Source organism: Phaethon aethereus (genome assembly GCF_964289735.1).
Source record: "Phaethon aethereus genome assembly, chromosome: 2".
Taxonomy (NCBI): Eukaryota; Metazoa; Chordata; class Aves; order Phaethontiformes; family Phaethontidae; genus Phaethon; species Phaethon aethereus.
In genome coordinates this window covers 49917081-49941306 of record NC_138582.1, presented here as the reverse complement: position 1 = coordinate 49941306, position 24226 = coordinate 49917081, and the positions used below count along the sequence as shown (strand labels likewise).

At 42.5% G+C, this 24226-nt stretch overlaps 1 protein-coding gene across 1 annotated transcript; it reads left to right on the top strand.

The window, feature by feature from the left end:
• Positions 1 to 1273: 1273 nt before the first annotated feature.
• On the top strand, positions 1274 to 23883 carry LOC309417485 (desmoglein-2-like; the record flags this gene model as incomplete). The annotated part of the gene is made up of 15 exons (XM_082014992.1): positions 1274 to 1318; positions 7881 to 7916; positions 8789 to 8923; positions 10149 to 10307; positions 10575 to 10719; positions 11958 to 12118; positions 12968 to 13102; positions 13248 to 13433; positions 14542 to 14801; positions 15656 to 15798; positions 16470 to 16697; positions 17849 to 18079; positions 19089 to 19217; positions 20343 to 20680; positions 22788 to 23883. 15 exons carry the CDS (start codon positions 1274 to 1276, stop codon positions 23808 to 23810), a joined length of 3354 nt encoding a protein of 1117 aa, XP_081871118.1. The 3' UTR covers positions 23811 to 23883.
• Positions 23884 to 24226: the final 343 nt, after the last annotated feature.

Below are 24226 nucleotides of genomic sequence, written 5' to 3'. Positions count from 1 at the left end.
AGTACTTTTACTAGCATTTTTACTAACATTAGCTGCACTAGGTACATTGGCTGTTAAGACTATACCAAACTACACCCCTGCCCTTGAGACACTGAAGATCCTCAGAGGATCTCAGGGTGTACTCTCGTGCAAATGTACACATTTCTGTTCGGTTACAAAATGATCAGTCCAGCACAGTAACTCAGTGACAGAACCAAGAAAGAATACAGAAACCTTTAATACTGTGCATTTCTTGTACAATGGTTTCTTTATTTCTGCCTTTTGTTTTCTTTAAATTAAGAAAGTTATCCTTATGCAAGCGTATCGTCAAACCCCGTAAATTGTGTTACTCTAAGTAAATGATACAAATAGATATACATAACTTCAGAATAAATTGTGAGGTAAAGCTGTTTCCCTTGTGATCCCCATGTAAATTATAATTGTTACAACCGACATCATGCACAATGTGAAATTATTTACCGTACACTGTTACAACATGTAATAAGGGGACATAAAGTATTTGAAAAGACTCCCACAGGACTGGTTCCCTCCCCGAGCCCTAATAGTATGACACTAGGTGTCATAGCTAGCGGCTTCAGAAATTATTTACAATTGAGCGTGATCTTAGAAAGATTCATTAGGTAACTGTCTCAAAGAAGAGAGGATGTACAGGAAGTATATTTAATTGTTTCGCCATCATGAAGAATGAGTTATGCCTTCGTAAGCGTCAATTAATCAGGCATATCCAGGAAAGATCTCTGCCAGATAAGAGTAGGAAGGATATGGCTCGGAGCCTATTAAAAAGAAGATTACAGGGAAGGTTATGCTAAAACAACTCACAATTTTATTTTCCCACGAGACAGTATCCCCCCCCCCCCATCAATTACTCGTTAATTTATCGTTTTGTTGTCACAGTTGCTTTGCATACCTCCCACACGCTCCGGCTCGCTTTTCTTGGCGCAGGGGAAATAAAAATCGAACTCTAGAAGCCCAAGGGAAAGCGCGGCTGCCCGCCCGACGGGCTGCGCCGGCAGCGCTGCCGCGGCCCCCGCGGCCCCCGGCGGGCGGAGCTCATCGGGACGGCGGCCGGGGCTCCCCGCCGCGGGCCGGGCCGGGCGGGGCTGGGGCCGGGGCGGGCCGGGCGCCACCTGCGCCCTCCCGGCGCGACTCCCCGCCCGGCACACTCCACCCACCCGCGGCTACTTGTGCGCCCCTCGACGGGCCGCCGCCATTTCCCCTCGCGGGCGGCCCGAGCAGGTGACCCCGTCGCGGGCAGAGCGCGGAGGCGGCGGCCATGTCGCGGGGCCCCGCCGCGGCGGTGCGGCTGCTGGCGCTGCTGGTGAGTCCGGGCCCCGACGGGGCGCGCCTGGCCGCGGGGGTCCCCCGGTACCGTGGCCGGGGGCGTGTCGCGCGGCTTTGCGCGGAGCTGTGCGGGAGGGCGGCGCGGGCGCGTACGGCGGGGAGTGGCGGCGGCAGCGCCAGGCCCCGGCGCCGCGGGGGTTCGTGTGCGGCGGCGGGGGAGAGCTCTTCCCGTCAGGGCTTTGCAGCCCTCCCGCCGGCTGCTTGTGGCCGGGGAGGGGTTTTCTTCCTTTCTTCAGAAAGCAGATTAAAGCAGTCGCCGTTTGCTGTCCGACGGCAGGTGAAAGTAGAGAAACCCGATAAGAACGGTATCGCGATTGGGTGGGGTTTTCTGGGGCGCAAGGAGGAACAGGGACGCAGTGAAGAGTTTGCGTTGTTGCCGTCTTCATGTTCAACACATTATCTGTATTAATAGATTGCATTACCTTTTTGAAGGAATAGTGCCAGGAGGGAAAATGGTTCATAAAGTATGATTTAATGGAAGTCTTTATCGGCTTAGAGAAATAATACCAAATCGTTAACAATCCAAGACACTTGGAAGGCTTTCTCCTTCCCTGCCCTCGCTCTTTTTTAGCCATCAGCCTTTAGACCTTCCATCCTATGAAATATCTTTTCAGGCTAAAGGCAAGGAGTATTTCATAACAAACTTGAGACCAAAATGCCTGGTTGGTTTGATTTGGACTGATGCTTTCAAGCTGTTCCTCGATGTTTTACAGGAAGCTTCCCTTCCTATCTGCGGCGTTGTTCTTTTTAGCTCTCCACCTTTCCAGGCTTGCAAAATGCCTGCGGAACTTGGGCCGCGGCCGCTCAGACAGAAGCGAGGGCGGCGGCCGGACCACGGGCTGCGCTGGGGAGCCACCAAGGAGCTAGGCAGGGTTCAGTAATGGCATGCTGCACGGTCAGACTGGCAGGTGCTGTAGATCAGGACCTCGCTCCCTGAGCTCGAGATCCTGCAAAATCGTATTTGTTAGCTGGAGACCTGTTGTCTGATAATTTTAATGTAGACTTGTGGTTGGCCACAAGTCAGCCGGCAAGAGTTAGCCCTGTTCTTTGTAGCAAGCTGGAAGTTACGGTTTGGTTGGAAAATGCTTTATCTGCATTTTGCCCAAAAGAGCAGTGGGAAACATGCAGAGTGCTACTTGTACAAAAGTTTTTGCCGATTTTTTCTGTAATACCTGAAGCCACACCATCATCCATTTTGGAGGGCTTGCACTGGCTCAGGATGCTGTTGATTTTGCCTGAAGAAAAGCAGAAAATTATTTTTCACAAAATCACAGAATCATTAAGGTTGGAAAAGGCCTTTAAGATCACCAAGTCCAATCATAAATGCAACACCACCATGCCCTCTAAACCATGTCCTGAAGTGCCACATCCACAAGGTTTTTGAATACTTGAACACTTCTAGTGATGGTGACTCCACCACCTCCCTGAGCAGCCTGTTCCAGTGCTTGACCACACTCTCAGTAAAAAAATTTTTCCTAATATCTACTCTAAACCTCCCCTGGCACAACTTGAGGCCATTTCCTCTCGTTCTATTGCTATTTACTTGGCAGAAGAGACCAACACCCACCTCACCACAACCCCCTTTCAGGTAGTTTTCTCAATCTTCATCATCCTCAGCCTCAGCTAAAGTTGGCACAGGGTCCAGTATTCTAAGAGTGAACTCAGTTTGGTGTCTAAATGCCTCATTGTTAGATCAAATATTAGAGCAAATAAAGCTGCCTTAGTTGGTTGATGTCGGGAGAGAGAGACGCACTGCTGGGTTTTGCCTTTTTTGTTTGGTTGGTTTTTTGGTTTGGGTTTTTTCCCTAATCTGGACAAAGCCACTCATGTGGCAGAAAGTCTAGTTGCTTGTTTGAGAGCATCAGATTGGGGACACTTATGTCTTAAGACATGCAAAGATGGCACTGATAACTTCAAAACCTTACAAAACTACTGAAAAACAAAACCAGTCTAAAAGTAGTGTCTTCCCAAAGCGTCTTCTACTGTAAGTTCTTCCTCTTCCTGCTTTTCTTGGAAGTATCTCTTGGTCGTCTGCGCTCCTTCCCTGCCTGCAGGCTATATCCCTGTATCTTCATCCCTGGGTACCTCGCAGAGGTCACAACAGCTTTTGCCATGTCCCTGCTGCCAGCCGTTCTCCAGGGGTGTCTGGGCATGCAGGACGGTAGTGCACCCGTAGGGTTGGGCTTGACTTGGTGTGTGTCCAGGTCACACACCCAGAGCCGTGGGCCTGGCGAGCAAGCATGGCTGTTGAGGATTATTAGACTTGGAGGTTTCTCGTTCCTTTCTGAAGGGGTGGACATTGCATCTTCAAGAGAGGAAATCCTAGAACGCTTCCTGCATTTGAGTGAAAGAAGAATTGGCAGATGTATGAACTTTGCTATGCGAGTATCAAAACTTATTTTTTGCTCTGAATATCTTCTCAGATTGTACTTCCTTGATGTTTGGGATGTTAGACTTAGGCTGGTATGATGAAATTCAGTCCAGAATACATTAGATCAGTATTGTAATGTCAGAGCCAGTAGTAATTACTTCTCAAAAGTCATAAAACAAGTTAAATTTAAAAAAAAACCAACATGATGGTTAGTTTTAGAAAGAGCAAAAGTGAGGTAATTCAAAGCAACCTAGCTTCTATCACCAGGACCATGTTGAAACATGGTAAAAATGTTTACAAGCATCTGTGTATTGATTCACCAACTTAATATTGTTCCAAAAAGGGGAGGGGGGGAAAGTAGTGTTATGGTGAGATATGAAAGCAGGTGAGAAATATGCAAGATCTAGTATTTTATCCATCCTATTGAATTAAAGTGGTGTATTATTTTGGACACCAGACTTCATAATAAAGTGAATATGCATAGGAGAGATTAAGGAAAGCAAAAAATGCAATCTAAATTCCATAAGTCCTGTTCTGTGATTCCTGAAGTGAGATTAAAGAACTAGGAACTGCAAAAAGAAAGTGAGCAAGATGCGTGGTAAGTTTTCAGATATATGAAGTGTAATTGTGAAGACAGAGGAATTACACTGTTCCATGAGAGCATTATCAACATGTCAAAGAGAGAGATTCGGTTTGAGATTAAGACATCTCAATATAGGTGTCTGAGTTTCTGTTATGGTAAATGGAGATGCAGCGGATGCAGAGTGCACCTATTTGTTTGGATCAAATTGTGCTTCAAAGCAAATCTCCAGAGTGTGTGAATCTGATCCCTCCTGGGTGAAACTGCGTTGGGAGATGCATCCATCTACTCGTGGGTGTTTGGTCTGTGGGACCAGGCTAATTTTAGTCTGAAGCAGCAACCACAAAACATGGGTTGTGTAGTGTTGGGTTCTCAGCAGCAACTGTGTTGCTCTACAGATCCTCTCGTATTTGGCTTACAAAGTAGACATAGCTACAGTCAGTGGAGTCTAGAGAGGAAGAGCAGATGTAGGCTGGCTTTGGGGTGAATTGAAATGCTCTCTGATGTCCTTGTCTGTATTGGTTATATTTCTGTGGAGTATAACAGTTTAGGCAGTTAGCATTCATGTAGACATGTAAATTTGTGTGCCTTAATCTGAAACTGAATCTCATCCAAACAGTAATATGATCAACTTGCAAAGACCTAAAAATTAGGATAATAAAATTAGGATAAAAATTAACAAGCACTTTTCCATCTGTAAGGTTAGCTAGGCACTGCCTTAGGTTAGCTAGTGAGGCTGTGGGACCTCCATCACTCGTTTTTAAGAACAGGTTAAACAGTTGTCAGGAAGCACTTAGTGTAGTTCGTCCTGCCCCAGGGCCAGGAGATGGACTAGTAGATAACCTTGGATGGTCTCTTCAGCCTGGTTCTCTAAGTGTGGAAGATCTCCACTTGTCCATCATCTTCAACACCAAACTGACTAACAGGAGGTATGAGATCCAAATCTCCCGACACAGCATACATGAAAGACCGCATTTCTAGGACTTACTGTTTCATAGCGTAGCAAATACAGACGCATATCTTCTTGCTTCCTTGCTCAGTCCGCACCTTTACATTATAAAGCTAAGCTGTGTCTGTCCTTTAGTCACTTCCTGACTCTACATGAACATGGATTTGGGCAAGAGCAGCCTTGTACTCCCTATACACAGCAGTCACTCCCTTCTTTCTCCTGCCCTCTCGCCTACTCCTGCTGCTTTTGTGTAGCATTTCATTCCATTTCTATTACTTCAGGCCTCGGGTTTTCCACCTCGTTTGCTGTAACCACCCAGTTTTCTTCTGACAGTGCCTTCTCAGCTCTGTGTCATAAACAGGCGTCATCAGTAGATGTCTATTTTTTGTGTCAAGGCTATTATCCACATCAAATGACAGACAGGGCTTTCCTACTCTAAGCCTTTTAATAGAAGGCAGCTCTAGGATATCAAAAAAGGGGAAAATTCAGAATTCAACACCTGTTGGATATGTGACTTTACACTTTTTCTTGAAGAAAATTTCATTGAAAAGTGCTTTTCCCCTTTTTAAAATTTTTGGATCCTTTAAAGAATTTCAATAAAAATGCAGGATCCCTTTATATATTTGTTCCAAATCTAGTTATGCATCTCACAAATAAAATTGCCATTCTTAAACACCTTTTATTGATGTCTTAAGGTCCCTTATGAGGTTGCCTGTGGGCCACAAATAGAAAAGTACAAAATTTAAAGTATTTTTTACTGTCTTAGCAATGAAACAGGATGTTTTGAGGCTGCTTTGCAGCATTTGCAAACAAATTGATTTTTACTTTTAGTTATCTTTATGAAAGGCTTCCTGTTTATAATGGCTAATGGGATTTTCTCCGCTTTCTTGATAATGCACCTCAGTGGAAGATCTGCTTTTTCTCGGACTTCAGATGCTTTAGTTTATACTGTGGTTCTCAGCTTTCCACTACAAGGAAACTTCTCACCTTCTGCCTCTTGTCTCCGTTCAATATTGAGACAAACACTTTTCCCTTCAGTTTACCAGTAAGATGTTTACCAAGGATGTTCACGATGACATCTTGACAACTATTCACCTTGCAAAAGAGTTGTGGCTTCTGTTGGAAAACCTTGACTGTAAACCAAAATCCCCCTGTCACTCTTGCTGGTACAATCTTATTAATCATGAAAATATATTTTTTAAATCCATATAACTAATAAAAACAAATAAGACCAAGAATATTCATGAAAACAACTTGGTCTAATGTGTAAGATCCTGTAGCCCTCACAGTGCATATCTGTTAGGGAACTTAGCGCTTGCTGATTTTTGTCTTCGGAATATACACATTGGGAAAGTTGCCATTTGAAAAATAGTTTTGTTGTGCAAGCTGAAACAGCAGTCTTCTACATTGCTCAACACCATCCACTGTGCTGCTGCATTGTGTGGGAAAGAGATAACATCTTTTTTAAAAAGAAAAGCTGTCATTGATTCATCAATCAAGGCTGAGTCAGAGCGATGAACAGGCAGAGTCCAGTCAACAGTCTAGAAACCAGTCAAAGAGTAACATAAAGAAATACTCCCTGACTTATTTCAGTAGGAAATCACCTTTTCTGTGCCTGCTTTGCCTTAGGCATTAGTATTTAAAAAAAAATGCAACTAAGATCCAAAGTGTCGGTAGATGTAATAGTTCTGAGAACAATAAAAGTATTCTCTTCTCGGCCTATACGAAGCTCAAAAGCTCTATTTGTTGATTTCACATGTTGTAATAACCTACTTTTTGTTATTGTTGTTTCCCAATGCCTACATTTCTGAGGGTTTTTGTTACTTGCGGAGTCTGGTGCCTGGAGACTGGTCTCTGGTAATTTGACTGATGGCTCCAGTTCCTTCCATCTAGCATGGTGCTTCAGAGTATGCCTAGCTGTCCTAGGCTATCCTGGTGCACGAAGAGATGGGCAGTCCCAAAACTGGATGTATGTTGGTGTATAAGGTTTTGTCAGAACAAGCATGATTTGCTTGCTAGCGTCCACATGTCTCTGCCTTATTTAAGGCATGTATGTATTTATCTGCCATTTATCCTCCCAGCAAGGTGCTAAGTAGAGAGCTGGTTCTGTTGTTTACGCTTCAGCAGACGTTTTGATTAGTGCTTGCTTTTAAACATTATCTTACCTGTGCCGTTGGTAACCCACCACAGCCTGTATAATCCATGATTTGCCTAGAAGAGAGAGCTTCTTCAGGGTGCCGCTGGCAACCAACACTTACTTTAATCAATGGCAAATTCCCATCATTTTGGAATACTGAAGTGTTATTCAGCACTAAAAAAATGGTTGTTTAAAAATTACTATAAAATCTGCCTTTATTAAAAAAAAAAAAAAAAGATTAATTACTCATTATCTGTTTCCTGCTGGGAGAAAAGTGCAAAACTTAATAATTATATAATTCTAGTGTATGTTTTTAATGTGAATTGTTATGGGTAAATTTTTCAGAAGCTATTATGGGTAAATAGTATATATTAATTGATAGAGGTCAGATGCCCTCTTCGTTATGGTTTTGCTGTTCTTACGGGGTAGGTTATGTCAGTTAAGTTTTATTACTGCTAAAGTGACATAGAATTAATAATGATTATCATAACTTCCATTGCAGATCTGTTTGAATTATGGAAATGGACTCTATGTGAAGGTAGGAAATAATGGAAAACTGCTTTTCTTTATCAGTGCCTGAAGATGCGTTCTCTGAGCAAAGAGCAGATGTCAAAGGCGTGCTTTGCTTCAATTGATAAATATCTTGATTTTTACCATTTTCTGAAACATGAAAGCTGTGAAATGAAAGCCAAAATATCAGTGAATAGATTCCCACATCCATCAAACTGAGTGGTATTCAACTTTGAGAAACTGCCTCTAAAATATTAAATTTGTAATTTAATTTTTTTAATTCTCTGTAAATTAAATCAACTATTATTTTATGGAAGATGTTAATTGTGGAAACATTTTGAGTTGTTAATCTGGAAGCCAACAGACACAGTAGGGACTAGGCTAGACGGAAGGATGAGAGGTGTCATGCAGAGTGAGACTGAGGGGCAGTTGAGCAAGGATAGCAGAGATAGTGGGTGGGTTGGAGAGGCCTGCTGTTTTCATGTATTCTGCTTCAGAGAGAGTATTGGTGGGATGGTAAACAGGGTAATAAGACTGAAATGGTGGTTCAAAACAGCCTTAGTGCCAAACTTCTTCCCACATCTGATGACAAGCACTTAAATCTTCCAGAACAGGTGTTGTTTTCACCAACTCCTGGTCATGGGAACTTGCTCATGTATTTAAAGCCTGTCTTACTAATTCTGTCTTGATGAAAGGACTAGTGTAATTTCCTCTTCAAACAACTTGAGGAACATATAGCTCTTAGATTGTGGCTCGGAAGGCTGGTGTTGCTCCATGATTTCGAAGTTACTAGGTATTGAAAGAGTAAAAGCTATTCAGAAGTCTGGGCAACAGCAGCAATAAAGCATTCATCTGAAATGGCTAAATGTAATGCTGACATTCACCCTTGTTTTTTCACAGGTTTATAATCGAAGTGGCAGGAGTGGCATGTTGTCTCACCCCAGCAGCCTAGTGAGACACAAGCGAGAATGGACAGTCCCTCCGGCTTTCATACGGGAAGAGGAGGACAATTCCTATAAGAATCCAATTGCTAGAGTAAGCCCAGAAAAGACATAAATACAGAATACACATAAAAATAGAGGTGAAAATGTAAAATAAGGGTGCGGCTACCCTAAACACATGCACAAGTATTTAATTTTAAAGGACTATTAAATGTCAGTTGAAGATTGGCACATTTCTTTCCATTTCTTTCCTTCAGCAGATAAGGTGCTCTTGCAATTTGATTAGGCTCAGTTTCTTGTCTTTTCCCAGCCACCAGTTTCATAAAACTTTTGGCGATGCAATATCTTTGAGTTTTTTCACTCCAACACCCCTACTCAGCTGTGGCTGGACTTGGCAAGTGGGTCCCAAAACTGCTAGTGGTGATTCAGCAGAAGGGTCTACATGGAGCATGACTATGTGTGCCTAATTTTTTAGGAAACAGAGGTAAAAATAACTAAGGTGTTACTCTGTGCAAGAGTGATATGCATTTGGTTCAGCACCAATGTTGAAACCACACTGTCACTTCAGCATGTAAAGTAACTGCAGATGGTAGCAGGCTGTTACCCTCTGCTTGGGCTGCCCCTTGATGGTGGTGCTGGCACAATGCACACGTGCTTTTCCGGATGTTTCAGGTATTTGCTGACAGTAGAGGAAGGGTATGATCTCTAGTCTACACAGCCTCTTCTACCTCTTCCTCTCCAGGTCTGGCCTTTCTTCCTCTACCCTATCACTTCCTCAGGGGTCACACTCACTTAGTTCTGATCTACCTTAGAAAGTTGTCATGTTTTATTTCTACATTTTTCTCAAGTAACTTCAATCTCCCCTGCTCACAGAGTGTTCCAGACTTCCCCCCCGCCCCCGCCTTGGTCTTTCTCCACATTTTATTTGCCCCCATCCATTTGATCAGCCAGTTTCTTCCTTCTTCCTTCACTCCAGCTTTTCACCTTATCACAGTGGTTTTCCAGCCTTTCCTTGCACTTACATCCTATCCCATGCTCTTTGCCCAAGCAGTCAAAATTTTCTTCTCCCACAGACCTCTCCATTCCACAGTTCCCAACTGTTGCACTACCCATCATGTCTGTCATCTCCCTGCACCAGATCCTCAAACATATGCAGCTCTTCCTGCATTCATCTCAACATCTCCGTACTCAAAGGAGTGCAGGGAAATGTGTTTAATGTTTATTTTTGTTTATTCATCACAAAAATAGCAAGAATATTTTCATTGTTTAAATGTGGTTTTATTTACCAAATGCTATTTAATCTGTTATATTCCTGCTAGATACATTCTGATCTTGAAGATACAGGGGTGGTGGTAACTTATACTATATCTGGTCAAGGAGTAACAGAACCCCCTTATGGATTATTTGTTATCAATGGAAAGACTGGAGACCTGAACATAACAGGAAGGGTTGACAGAGAAAAGACTCCAATGCTACTTGTAAGTTGAATAGTAACTTTTTCCTTATAGGTGCCCTCCTATCCATTTTTTATTTATTTTGTTCAAATGTGTTTGCTTCAATTAGTTTTAATGTTACTGGATATTTGTGTGTGGATACGTGCTTATATTTATAAGCATATTATATATGCTTATATAGTGCTTAGGTTTTGTTATATATATTATATATATTTCTATTTTGCATAGGTTTTTATATATATCACAGTCACTCATTGGATTTGTTTATTGGTTTTGTCTGTATTATTTCAGCTTAGAGGTCATGCACTAGATAAGACTGGAGCAAAACTGGAAGAGCCAATAGACCTCCCAATTAAAATTGTGGATATAAATGACAATTTTCCAGTGTTTTCGCATGAAATTTTTGTTGGTTCAATTGAAGAATTAAGTGAAACAGGTAACATTATTTTTAGAATTGTTTTTTTCATTTAGCTTTTCCCAACACATGCAAGGGCACAAGGGAATATATTCTTTGCAGCAGCATATCTGCAGTAACAAGGGTACGTTCTCTTGCTTGCGTAGGCCAGGTTATCCACATGTGAATGCAAGTTTTTATTCAGGGCTAAGCTGTGTGGTGTGATTAAGGGAAAGTATCCACATAAAGGCAACAGAGACAGCACTTCCTCTTAGGGCACAGTGTGGTTTGGTGTCAAAGCTACCACGAATCCAGGAACCAGAGTCCTTCAGCAGGAATTGCACGGAAAATGCAGTCTGGTAGTCCCAGACTATTTGGGAGGGACTTAACTCTGCCATGCTCATGAAAAGCCCTGCTTTATCTATGGGCTGGAGAGGTACTTCGCTGTTAAGCACATATGGCTGTGACCTAACCCTCAAAGAACAAGTTAGTGGTGGTTTTCCTGTTGATTTCAGTAGACATAAGAGCAACAGATTATTTCCCGGAAGATAAGAAAAGCTGGAATAAAACAACCTGGTAATTATCTGACATTGTGTCCATTTCAATGTCCCGATAATCTGAAGAAACAAATTCTTGACTATCCAGTTGTGTGAGGTAGTGAGTTCCCTCAACTCTCTTTCAAGTTAGTAGCAACCATATGGTAATTGCTCTTTGCCTGAATTCCAGCTAATGTTCAAACTCAGGCACGGGACGCTGAGGTACACCCTTTCCCAGAGGACAAAAGCCTGTGCCGTGAGTTATAAGGGGTTTGCACCATGGAGACTGCCATGTATTTTGAGTGAAGCTGTTGGAGGGCATCAATTTAGAGCAATTGCTTTAATAACGTTCAGGTAGAGGAGTTAGTAGTGGTCTCTTTAGAATAATGTGTGAGCGAAATGTAGCTTGTTGTTCAAAAACTTTTTCTTTCTCCTCTGTTTAATATCTACAGTTTTCTGTCAGAATTTTTGAGAGAATTCAACCTGTTTTTTAATTCTGGTGCATTGAATCCTATGAGTTACAGACATGTGGATACAATCATTTTAACTTGATATACTTTTAACATGTACTGTCTGTATTTAAGGAATGCTTCTTCAGCTCTATTCATTAAATAAACAAAGGCAAAAGCATCAGAAAATTGTGCAGTCCATCTGACAACATGCTCTTATCTTTGACATTACAGTAAAATACTTCCCAGTGCATGGCAGTGTAAACAAATACTGTATTTTGTTTGCTTTTTCCAGGTACAATTGTGATGAGGATAAATGCAACAGATGCAGATGAACCAAATAACCTCAATTCCAAAATTGCTTTCAGGATTGTTTCCCAAAGCCCTAGCGCTGCATTCAGTATGAATAAGGATACTGGCGAAGTTCGAGTAGCAAAAATTAACCTTGACAGAGAGGTAAAAAAAACCCCCAAAAAAACCAATGCTCTCATTTTTAATCTGTTAACAGCAGTTTTCTGATGCCTTGTTGTGACACCTTCAGCCCTGCCCACCGGGGTGAAGAGCTGACCCTCTTACCTTCACTTCCCTGGGGATTAAAGCCTTGTCTGGCTGATGCATGTTTTCCAGGGGTTGGGGGTTGTATGGGGGGGTGGGGGTGATGGGATCGTGGTCGTAATCCCTCGTTGCCTCCCAGGCAGAGCGCCAGCCCGATGGGTGTTGCTTTCTGTCCCTCCCCTGCAGCCAGGGCAGCAGTTAGATGAAGCGAGGGGTCGTTCCTTTCTGCGGGAGAGCATATGGCAAAGACAACCCCGACCACCATCTGCACAGCTGCTGACTGCATCTAGGCTTTTCTAGCCTGCCGTGCAAATGGAGGTGCAAAGAGTTAGGACGGGTGCTGCTGTGAAATGGCGTTGAAAGCCATGTATTACCAGCAACTTCACCTGGTGCTTGCGTGAATTTTCACTGGCCAGCAGATGGTGATCAGGATGTTTAGCTCTCTGCAGCTGAGGGCAACATCTCTGCCTCTAGTCCTGTCCCTGTTTATGGTCACTGACTTTTTTTCATTTGCTATGTAAGTACAGTCTAACTCTTTGTGGGGAAAACAGAGAAGTCCCAAATCCTTTTCAAAGCCTCAGCTCTACTCTAGTAGAGCATGTCGAGGTAGTTGTGTGTGAGATTTACTACTAGCTAGAGAGAAGAGGAGCTATAATCATCTACGAGAAGGGATTACCAAAATATAACAGAGGTAATACAGCAAAGGAAAAATTTTTAGCGTGGTTTAAACTTTTTTTCTTATCACGGCAGACACAAAGTAGCTATTCTTTGGTGGTGGAAGCAAAGGACCGTGGTGGTGAATTAGGGGGCAATGCTGCAACATGTTCTTTAGAAATCAAGATTTTGGATGTCAATGACAATCTGCCTGTGGTTGAAAGTCATGCAGTAAGTACATTTATCACAATATTTGGCATGTTCCTACACCTGCTAGTATGCCGTTCTTTCATACGAGGTTGTGCAAACTTCCTTGCACTGGTGAAATGAGGTAAGACATGACGTCTTTTTAAAAAAGGGTTTTTTTCAATTGCAGTTTGAAGGAAGCATTGAAGAAAACAGAGCAAATGTGGAAATTCTGCGAATAAAAGTATCTGACAAAGATGAAGAGTTTTCTGATAACTGGCTGGCAAACTTTTCATTTGTTTCTGGTAATGAAGGTGGCTTTTTTCGTATAGTAACAGATACCCAAACAAATGAAGGAATTTTGACTCTTGTGAAGGTTAGTATATTCTTTAGAGAGTCTTCTTTAAATATTGGAACAATTTATTCCCTGTAAGTTGACATACAAATAATTTGTATTCAATCAGTATGTAAACTGTAAATTTACGTGGTGGACACTCTTCCTTTGGTATATTCTGTTGGCGTATTCAATAATTTCTTGCAAAATAATAATTTTGTACAGCTGTACCATTTACATCCTGTGTGATCTCAAATATATCTAGTGGGTCAGAAGTCCCCAAACTTTCCTTGTCGTTGGGCAACAGTGCTAACACACATGCTGTAAACTTTCCCATATTTTTGCTTTCTTTGCTGGTCTCAGTTTAAATTTTTTTATTCCCCATGGCCGCAGATAACATTGGAGGCAAAACCTACTCCATGAGCCATGGACTACAGACTATTTTCTGAAATTTCATAAATTGAAACTATGAAAATATTTTCCATAAATTGGTATTTCTGTTCTATGAATTTCACTCCCCTGTAATCCACAAGAACTGAAGATGCATAGTGCCCTAAGTACCTTTTTTCTTTTTTTTTTCTGCTCTGGTTTCCTTATTTGAAAACTGATAATTGTAAAAAATTGATAAGCATTATTATGTAAATTAATTGTTTTTTTTAAAAAAAATAATTGGAAGAGCCAAGTAATATTGAGCCAAGTAATATTGAAAGTAAAGACAGAATGTATGGATAGGATTCATTGTACCTAGTTTAAATTAGTTTAATTCAATACTATAAAGACATACCTATGGTGCCATCCGTTAAAAATAAGAGTAAGCTTCCTTATGTACTTATAAAGAGTTGAAGCATTATGTATTGAGAGTAACATGTCAACCAACAGTTCTTTTATGCACTGTAGCATCCTTATTATCTAAATAATTATTAGTATAAAATAATAATAACATAACTAATTATCTAAAATAAAACAATATCTAAAACAAACTTATAAAATAATCTATCTCTAAATAATATCTAAAATAAAAATTATTATCTAAATAAGGATGCTACAGTATTATTTAAATAGCATTATTTAAATATTAAATGTATAAATTGTCTAGATATCAGATTCTGTCAAATTCTGAGTGGGTTTTTTTTTGTTTTTATTGCTCTAGGAACTGGATTATGAAAAAATGCAAAGCCTAAACTTGGGCATTGTTGTAACAAACAAAGCAGAGTTCCACAAGTCAATTAAACACAGTTACAAGGCACAAACAATTCCAATCAAAATTAAAGTGATTAATGTGCGGGAAGGCCCTGTATTCCCCAGTGGCACAAAAATTATTGAAGCAAGTGAGAAACTGCAAATAAAACAGGTTATTGGACAGTATCAAGCCTATGATGAAGACACTGAAAAAATAGCAGACGGCATTATGTAAGAATTTTTTTATAACCATCAGAACTGAGTATATCAGAAATCACATCTTTCTGTAAAAATGTGTATAGTGAACTGAAATAATTGCAGAGACAATTGTTTTCTGTCTCGCATGATTCACGCCTAAAACAACATCATGTATCATCTTCAATATTCCATTATGCAAAAAACAGCTGACGTGAAAATCCTACTTGTGTATGGCGAGACACGAGCATGTGTGCTGAAGTTGTCCGTGCTTGCATGCTGTTTGTCATGCCTCTCTACTTCTGAGAGTAGATTTACTCATCCGACTTCGTCATCTACAGAAACGTTAGGAAGAAATATGCAGAAACATCTAGCAATCAGACAGAAAGGGTGTAAAGTAGATAAATCTGCATGTGTATGCGTTTAGATTTTGAATCGCGGCTCATCAGCAAAAATGTTGTTGAGTCACCACCGTGGCTTTTACAAATGGCACAGACCGGCAGAGGTGCATACCCAGTGATGGACCCCTCTCCTCTCCCGGGTGGCTGCTGCTCAGCTTCTGCTGGGAGGAGGAATGGAGAGGAAGAGGACAATGACCAGCAGTGCAGCTCCCTCTCCTGCTCCAGTCTCACTCCCTGGGTCTACTTTTCATAATGCCTCCACACCTAAATCCTGGCTCTAGAGGGAAAAGCAGGTTTCAACATTTGGGGTGGGTTTATAATCTTAGGTTTGTAATTGAAACCAATTCCAGTGGCAGGAGCGTCAGACCTCAGACCTAGAGATTTGGTCTCTGCGTTAAACAAAGAGTAAACATACTGAAGCTGCTTTTTCCACTGATGGTTGTTTTCCTCGTTATAAATGTGTACATCTTTATATGTAATTTTAATCAGATACCTGAAAGGAAGAGATACGGCAAACTGGATCACAGTAGACTCAGTCACAGGTGAAATCCGACTTGACAAAACACTTGATTACGAATCATCTCATGTAGTAAATGGTACCTACACTATCACCGTGTTGGGTATAACTACTGGTAAGTTGAGAGGGTTTTGTTTTACACTAATTGGTTCGTTTAGGGTTTAGTTGCCTTTCTACAACTGTAGTTGATTTAACTTCCCTGTGTTTAACTGCCTAAAAGTTAGGTGCCTAGTGCAGTTTCCCATAGGTTCTGTATTTGGAGGAGAGACATGAGAAACTCACTTAAGTAGGATGAACCTTGGAATGGGTTCCTGAGGTGCCCATTCCTCTTTGATTAGATGGAGGTGAACTTTTTGTAAAAGTTTTGCAAAGACCAAGTCTGATAGGAACATCCTTTGTGAAGGTGGAAATTGCCAGTATCTCAGTATGCTAATAACAGACTTCAGAGTCCTAAGTTTTCTTGAATGCTAAACAAGAAAGACTCCCTGAACTTCTTGCATCTAATTAAAATTCTTTTATAATCTCCATGTTCTCATGTAACCATATACAGGAAATACGTGGGGGTTTTTTTAAGTCAAAATAGTAAAACAGTTTGCCTTCAGAAGAACTTTGTCAATGTGTATATTAACATTAGGTATGAAATTTTTTTCCTATAAGCTTCAGGGAAAGCTCTTTCAACTTATTTCAGAAATGTTTGTGGTTTGGAAAATACTAAGTTTTTTTACTTTAAGATGAAATTTTTGCACGTTTCAAATCAATCTAATTTTTCCTATTTTAAAATCATAGATTTTCCTAAGAAAACTGTCACCGGCACAGTCGTTATTCAAGTTAAAGATGAGAATGATAACTGTCCAGTTATTGTGAATCCTGTGCAGACCGTGTGTTCAGATGCAAAATTAGTTGACGTTACAGCTAGTGATTTGGATGGTTACCCAAACAGTGATCCCTTCAACTTTACTGTCATTGATGAGCCAGAAGGAACAGCAAAAAAATGGATAATTGCATCCAGAAATGGTAAGATAATACATTTTTAATTACTTTCAGTTCTTTGGAGTCCTAGTGTTGTAATTTGTTAATTCCAGTCAGACTGACAGTTTGGCTGATCCAGACCAAAAAAAGACCCATGTATATGGAGTCAGGCATGAAGACACATCACTCACGTTCTGCTCCCTTCTCCCTAATGGACATAAAAGCACAGCCATGTCTTCTGGGGCCTGTCACCTTCCCTCAGTTAGACCATCTTTGGCTAGCTTGATGGCCCACATGTGGTGACCAAGGATTTAATGGGTAATGCTGGGATCAAGTGATTCCCATCATCCTACAAAAAGCATGCAGTGATGGAGCATGCTTTTTCCTACAGCTGAGCTTGGAGATATGCTTATTGACTGCAGTTGCTGTAGCTTAGAAATAAACAAATAAATCTGTCTGCATCGGGGACCTTGGAAACAGGACATACAATGTAATCTAAGATTGTCTAGCATGGTAGGAACAAAAACAAGTCATAAATTGTAAATAATTTTAATGAGTATTTCAAAATGAGATGAACGTTTTCTTCTTACACTTCTGTAAGCCTAGGAAACACTCGAAGGAAGTGCTTCAGGTAGATTGAAGGCACCAGAAAACACTTTTTCTTCACAGACTCATTATTCTGTCCTCCATAATCCTACTGCACAACACTGCAAAGCAATCAGCAGAGTCATCCTAATGGCCAGGTTTAGGTGTGGGGTGAGGAAAGGTAAGAAGATTCTTCCTGGTCTCTGCCTGTGTCCTGCAACAGATCAATCTCCTAAAGACTGAAACTGGTTTTTTTGTGAATTCAGCCTTTGGCTGTCTGGGTGATGTGAAGGTTAACACTGTTTAGGCAGTTGGGTTGTCTTCCATGATAAGTCTCTGCTGGTGTGAAACTCTTGACAATTATCTGAGACTGCAAGTGAGCATGGCTACTTTGTTTCCAGCATGAATTACTTGATAAAAATACGAGCACATACACTGTTGCAGCAGCTAATTAAACTAAGTCCATTGCATTGGCTGGACTTAACTGCAGGGAGCTTGTTGGGAGGCTGAAGGTTTTATTTCCCTTAGTTTACAGGAATCGACTTTCTCTTCACTTATTTCTTGTTTGTCTTTTCTTTCTCTTTACCCGCCCCCCTGCCCCTCTGCCTCAGGCACCAGCATACAGCTGGTACCACAAAACCTGAAGCTGGGCAGAACTGAAGTTCCCATCCTAATAAAGGATTTCCAAGGGTTCAGCTGTGCTCAAGCACAGTCTCTGCAACTGACTGTTTGTAAGTGTGCGGATGACGGCGTATGCAAAGATAAAGTTATTGGCGCTAAGTCAGTGGGTCTGGGACCAGGAGCGGTTGCACTAATCATCTTGGCGTTTTTACTTTTGCTGCGTAAGTAACTGTTTCATATTATCTCAGAAGCACTGTAAATATGATCTGCAAGGCATCAGGAAAGAACCAATACGACTCCCAGGTTTTATCATCTTGGTATACCCTGTGTAAACTCCTAGTCTGTGTGAAGTCATGGCAAATCCCCAACTGATTTCGGTAACATCAGCATTTCACCCTCAAAGGATTTCAAGCTGTGCATTTTAAAATTAATGTGTACAATTTTAATATCTGTTTATAGCACTGTAAATAACAGGTGGGGAAGCAGTAAGGAATCCTTTTGGTGTTTCCCACATTTCCCCACGTGAACCCTAAGTCTTCCCACTCAAACCACAGCGCTCTCTCCACTCTTTTCCCTTGCTGCAGACCCAGGTCTGGTGCCTTGCTCTGAGCAGCATGTGATGCTGTTCTTTGGCAAGACAAAGTAGAAGCTCGGAAATAAAAATGCTTGTAGTCAAGGTATCGCCACATGTACCAGTGCTGCATTTAAAACGGCAATAGTTTATTGCTTGTGTTAGTAGCAGTCTAGCTGTTCATGCCGCACGAATATGCTCTGCTCATGTAACTGGATTGTTCTGAGTTCCCCAGGAAATGCTCTAGATGTGTCACAGGAGTGGTGAGGTGGAATTTACATGATGCCATGTCGTTATCTGCTAGTAAAAGAAACAGGAGGAATTAGAAATTCTGAGGCCGTACGGTGATATTTAGGGCTTGGTTTTGGTATATGAGATCTTCGATAGAAGATATAGATACATACATGTGTGGCCACCTGCAGGATTGAGGCCCTGACAGGTTGTCAGTTTACTCTCCAGGCAACCATCCTGGCATATGTTTCTAGGAAATACATTGAATATTTGGGAACGTGTCTTCAGTCTTTTATCAGCCCTCATACTGATGACTAAGTCACTAAAGATACGTTTCAGTATGAGGGTGACCAAACGTCAGTACTGGCTGTTAGCATGCTTTGACCCAGTCATCACGTAGTTAATGGCAAGCTTCTATTTCCCTGTAGTTATTCCATTGTTACTGCTACTGTGTCCCTGTGGCTCCGGAGCGAAGGGATTTGCTGCGATACCTGACTACAGCGAAGCGATGTTGCGTCAGTGGAACAGCGAAGGGGCAGCTCCCGAGGAGAAGGCATGTATCACTAATAGCATTTCTCTTTGATTTCCATCCAAGTGTTCAGTTTGGCACTTGGCTTCTCTTCCACATTATGGGCTGATGTTTCAGGGCTGTAGAGCAGACTGTAACTGCACATGAACATTAATTAAAATTAACCATGTGAGGATCAGTGAAGGATGCATGGAAGATGAATTCCACCAGCAGCTCTAGAAACACCAGCCATAGTGTTTAAATTCCAAAGTAAAGGGGAAGCAATCAAGCAAATGTTGATGGTATCTGAGCAGGAGATTGGAGTGTGGGAAAAGCATTGATGCTGTAAAAAGTGAAGCATTTGCATTTTCAAGCCTGGAATGTTCTGTGCCCCTTTGGAAGCATGGTAAAGCAGCAAAAGAATGGGTTATAAAGCTTGGCTTCTAGTTTAAAGTTTCAGGTTGCATTTTAAATGACTTCCCTGTGCATTTGCCTTCTTAAACAGAGCAAATTCTGTTAAAAAAAAAGGCAGAAAAAAGTGCAAATCTGCAGAGGGAACAGTGAATGCCAAGAGAAGTTTTCTCTTTCTTGTTATGCTACAAAACACAGTTTTCAAAAAAAGGGCATGACACTGTCATGCTTTTGTGCAATATCAAAGAAACAGAAGGAAGATGAAAGACACTGAGTTACAGCCAATGCTCGCACCAAATTCTTGATAAAAGACAATTAACAGGGAAGCCAAACTGCTAGAAAAGAAGTAAGGGCCAGGCAGCACCGTAGAGGCAGCAGGCAGTGCGCACTCCCCCACTTTGTGTCTGGGGAAAGCTGGGCAGAGCCTGCCTTGGAACAGCTTAGCTCTCTGGAGTTCTGCAAGCCTTTTTTGGGTGGTTTTTTTTTTCCCCTGCTTTCACTCCCAACCCTTTGAGTTTCAAGAAAACAATGATCTATAGAAACCTTTCCATGATCCTCCTTGGGAATGCAGTTGTGGAAGCTGCACCCTATTTCAGGAGGCCCTTTACTCTTTGCAGCAACATGTGTAAGTGCAAATTCGAACAAGTCATAAGATGGCACCCTCCCAGGTCCCACCCAGCCCTGCTGCTGGTTTGGTGAGTTCCATGTGCTAGACAGCGCAGCTTTCATGTCACATCCTAATTTGTGTTATTTATGTAGCCAGTGCTAAGCCTCATCTCACCCACTGCACTGGCGAACTCGAGAGGAGCAACCAGCGGAGCAGCAACAGCAGCAGCAGCAGCAGGAATGAGCGGAGAGGAAACTGCAGCAGGAGGAGGCAGCTCTACCTCTCATGTAAGGGAGCATCACAGCACTATTACCAAGGAAAGATGGGAAGAGCAAAGACATCTTCTTTCTGGTGCTGAATATGGAGCTGTGGCAGCTGGAGGGGCTGAAGGCATGGCAGGTGTAGAAGGCAAGACGGTAGCGGCTACAGGAGGACTTGCGGTGGGAGCAGCAGGAGCCATGAATGAAGAATTTTTAAGAGACTACTTCAGTGACGTAAGCATATGACCTGTGAATAACAGTATTTTGATATTTACACTTTCCATCATGAAATGCTCTTCATGTTATTACAAACCAAGATGAGTAGATAGTTAAATATAAACAGTCCTGATACAATGGCCAATGTTGTGTGCATGTGGAGTCAGGGAGCATTAAGGATTTTTGGAGTAGGCTCACATGTGGGACTTAAAGCATGACAGTGCTCAGTCTTGTAGCACTGGGTGCTTACAAGATTTCCCACCATGAGAACCTTCTCTTGAGGGAGATACTTGGGAATGGGATCCAGAATATTCAGCAACGACCAAGGAGCCCCTTTGCCTAGGAAGAAGCCATGAGAAAGACTATGTGGTATAAATCCCAGGGACTTAAGCATGTTAAACTGGCCTGTAGGGAGGTACCTATGACTCATCATGAGTCACAGTTACATACTTTATAATGGAGCAGGTTTTTGAAAGATAAGCCATAGATGTCAAACGTTAGAGGGTGGGTCTGCATTTTCAAAGTAGCTGATGAAGTGGTGCTGGACTTGTCTCTTTGCCCAATAGCCTGGGTAAAGGGCTGTTCTTCAGAAGTGTATGAGGCACATGTTGCAATCCCGTTTCTGACTTTTTTTCTTTTTTGGTGACCTAACCATTGGGCAATAGGCTATTCCTACTCATTGCAGCTATTCGTCTTTGTGTAATGTATGTCATTAGTCCTTAGGCTGGTGAGCTCCTTATAGTGGAAGTTTCACTTCTGTATGCCAGAGAGTGTATAGATTGTCCATCACCTGTACAAATAAAACATCTTCACACCCTACAGCTGGCTGATGATGGGGTTCTACAGGGGAGTAGCTGTGCAGCTTTGAATCACTGCCTCAAGTCAGGGAAGGATTTAAGCTTAAGGCACTTGTATGCCTCCTGAGTTCTCTATCTACTAGTCTTCTGGGTGAACAGATGCAACAGTAGCAATTCCGTTTTCCTTCCCCTCTTTGCGCTTCCCAATACTAAGATATTGGGATATCAGTACTGCTGAAGTCCTGCAGAAGGGCTTTGTAAAGGTCATACCAGAGTAACCTTTACAACTTCTGGGAGGCTAAAGTATCACAGATCACAGGAAAGAAAACAAAAAAATCAAGACAAGTTACCAAACCAGGTAGTTTCAGATGTGTGCTGATTTTTGTAGAAGCATCTCAGGTAATGTGCCTAGTTCCAGGATCAAATGCAAATAAACATACAGAGTCAGTTCGGGTCTGGATATATACCACGTTACATAGATGTCTGAGCTAATATGCACTAGAGAACTTCACATGTAGCAGAACAGTGGTTCTGAGCACAAACCAGCAACCGTATTAGGTAAAGCTGGTTCATCAGGCCCCGAGGATGTGGCTGTCTTCACTCTGGAACTGGAGCTGGTGCAAGCATGTACAGGGATACTTGGGCTAACACTGGCAACAGCTCTATTGCAGACACTGCGTTCAGACTGAGCTGGCCCTGGAAGGGCTGTGGTCAGAACCTGTGAGCCTTCCTTGCTGCAAAGGGGCCTGCACAGAGCCTAAAAATTTATATGCTGGTCTATGTTTCTATAGTTATCAAGCCATTTTAACTTTGTGATTTGTTTGTTGTTGGGTTCCTTGGGTGTGATCCTGCAGGCTCTGCTAGTGAAAAGGGCCATGGCAGGTGATGACATGTCAGCATGTGCTCATTAAACGTATATTTAAACGATAGGATACTCTCAGGCATGGTTTCGGCACTCTCCCGCAAACACCTATTTACAGGTGAAGTTCATTCACTGAGCTGAAATAAAAGCAATCTGTTTGTGAGGGTGGAGCAGTAATACAAATGGCACGGTTCCTGGTAGGAGTAGCAGCAGGTGGTGATAGTACCCGAGGTTTTCAATTTCATTTCAGATTTTTCTTATCATCATGTGTACTGTCAAGTTCAGACTAACTTCAAAAATGCCAAAAGCACTTTTAGGTACTGCCCTTAGTTGGTTGATGGTTTCTGTGGGTTCAGTTAAATTTCCTTATTTTAACCTTTTTGACCAAGCATTCCTGATTTTCAGATTTATTAAGTTTAGAGCTGACATTAATGAACTTCTGCTTCTTTTTGTTTTCTGTCTGTAGAAAGCTGTCTCTTTTGCGGATGAAGATGAAACCCAAGCTGCGAACGACTGTCTCCTGGTTTATTCCCAGGGAGAGTCGGGCTCCCCCCATGGTTCCATCGGCTGCTGCAGCTTTATTGAGGGTGATCTTGACGACCACTTTCTCGATGATTTAGGAGACAAATTTAAAACTCTAGCAGAAATATGCATAGGCAGACACATCAACATGAAAGACAGTAGCTCCAGGAATGAATCAGGTTTCGGTCTTAATGACACGAAGTTGCAGTTCTTAGATCAGCAAAATGCTTCCAGCTCCGAACAAGCCTTTGCCTCTCTCAGCTGCTTCCAGCCTGCCCCGCCGGCGCATGTGGGCAGTGGCTCAGGAGAAGACATGATGTCTAAGGAGGTGGTCACGGAAACAACCTTTGCATCCCACGCTGGGCAGCACGATGCCCGGCCCCTTCCCACAGCCCACAGAGAGACCAATTTCACCATGACAGAAACATCCTACTCTGCAGGGGCTCCTGCCCGCTCGGCCACTGTCTTTCTAGACCCCCAGTTTAAGGAGAATGTAGTGGTGACAGAGAGAGTGCTGGCACCTGCGTCGAGCTTGCAGGGTCTGGTGGAAATCCCCGACTTGTCGCGCGGAAGTAATGTGGTGGTTACGGAGAGGATGGTGAGGTCCGAGGGCGCCAGGCCGGGAGCCCTGATGGTTCAGGATTTCCCCGACTCCCAGTATGTTGTGGTGAGGGAGCGGGAGAGGGTGCTCGTGCCTGCTGTGGAGCAGGGCTCGCTCAGCTTCCCCGCTGTGGCCGAGGGGCACAGCGTGGTGGTGAACGAAAGGCTGGTGACAGCCTCGGGAGCGCAGAGCAGAGCCGAACAGGCAGCGGGTGCCGGCTCGGGAAGGCAAGAGCACGTGTTGATCACAGACTCCTTGCTTAACCAGGCGAGCTCCAACGCGGAGGGGCCGCCTCCGGCCAGCGCCACGCTGAGCAAGTCTTCCAGGGTCACCCAGTACAGCACGGTGCAGTACAGTCGCTCGTAGCCTGGCCCCTTGCAGGGGTGGCGGTGTCCGGCACCCTTGTGCCGGTGTGCGTCTCGCCTCGGGCTTCTTCTTGAGACTTGAACTTGCTGGAGCTTTCAGAATGACATGGACTTGCTTGCGGTAGTTTGTATAAATAAAGATTATGACCAAGAAGCTGGTAAGGAAATCTGGGGTTGTTATTAGGCAACACTGCCAGCAATGCTTTTGAAGTGGAAAGATGCGGGAAATCTATTTTTTTTTTCCTTGTTTGCTATTTTTATAATTGCTTTTTATTATTCAGTTAGTGTAATAATACCACATAACCACAGATGGATAATTATGGGAAAGCAGGAAAAATACATCTAAAATCTAGTGATGGATAGTAGCCTGCGAAGCCCAAGTTAGGTTTATGAACTGCTCTTTAGTGTATCTGCTGA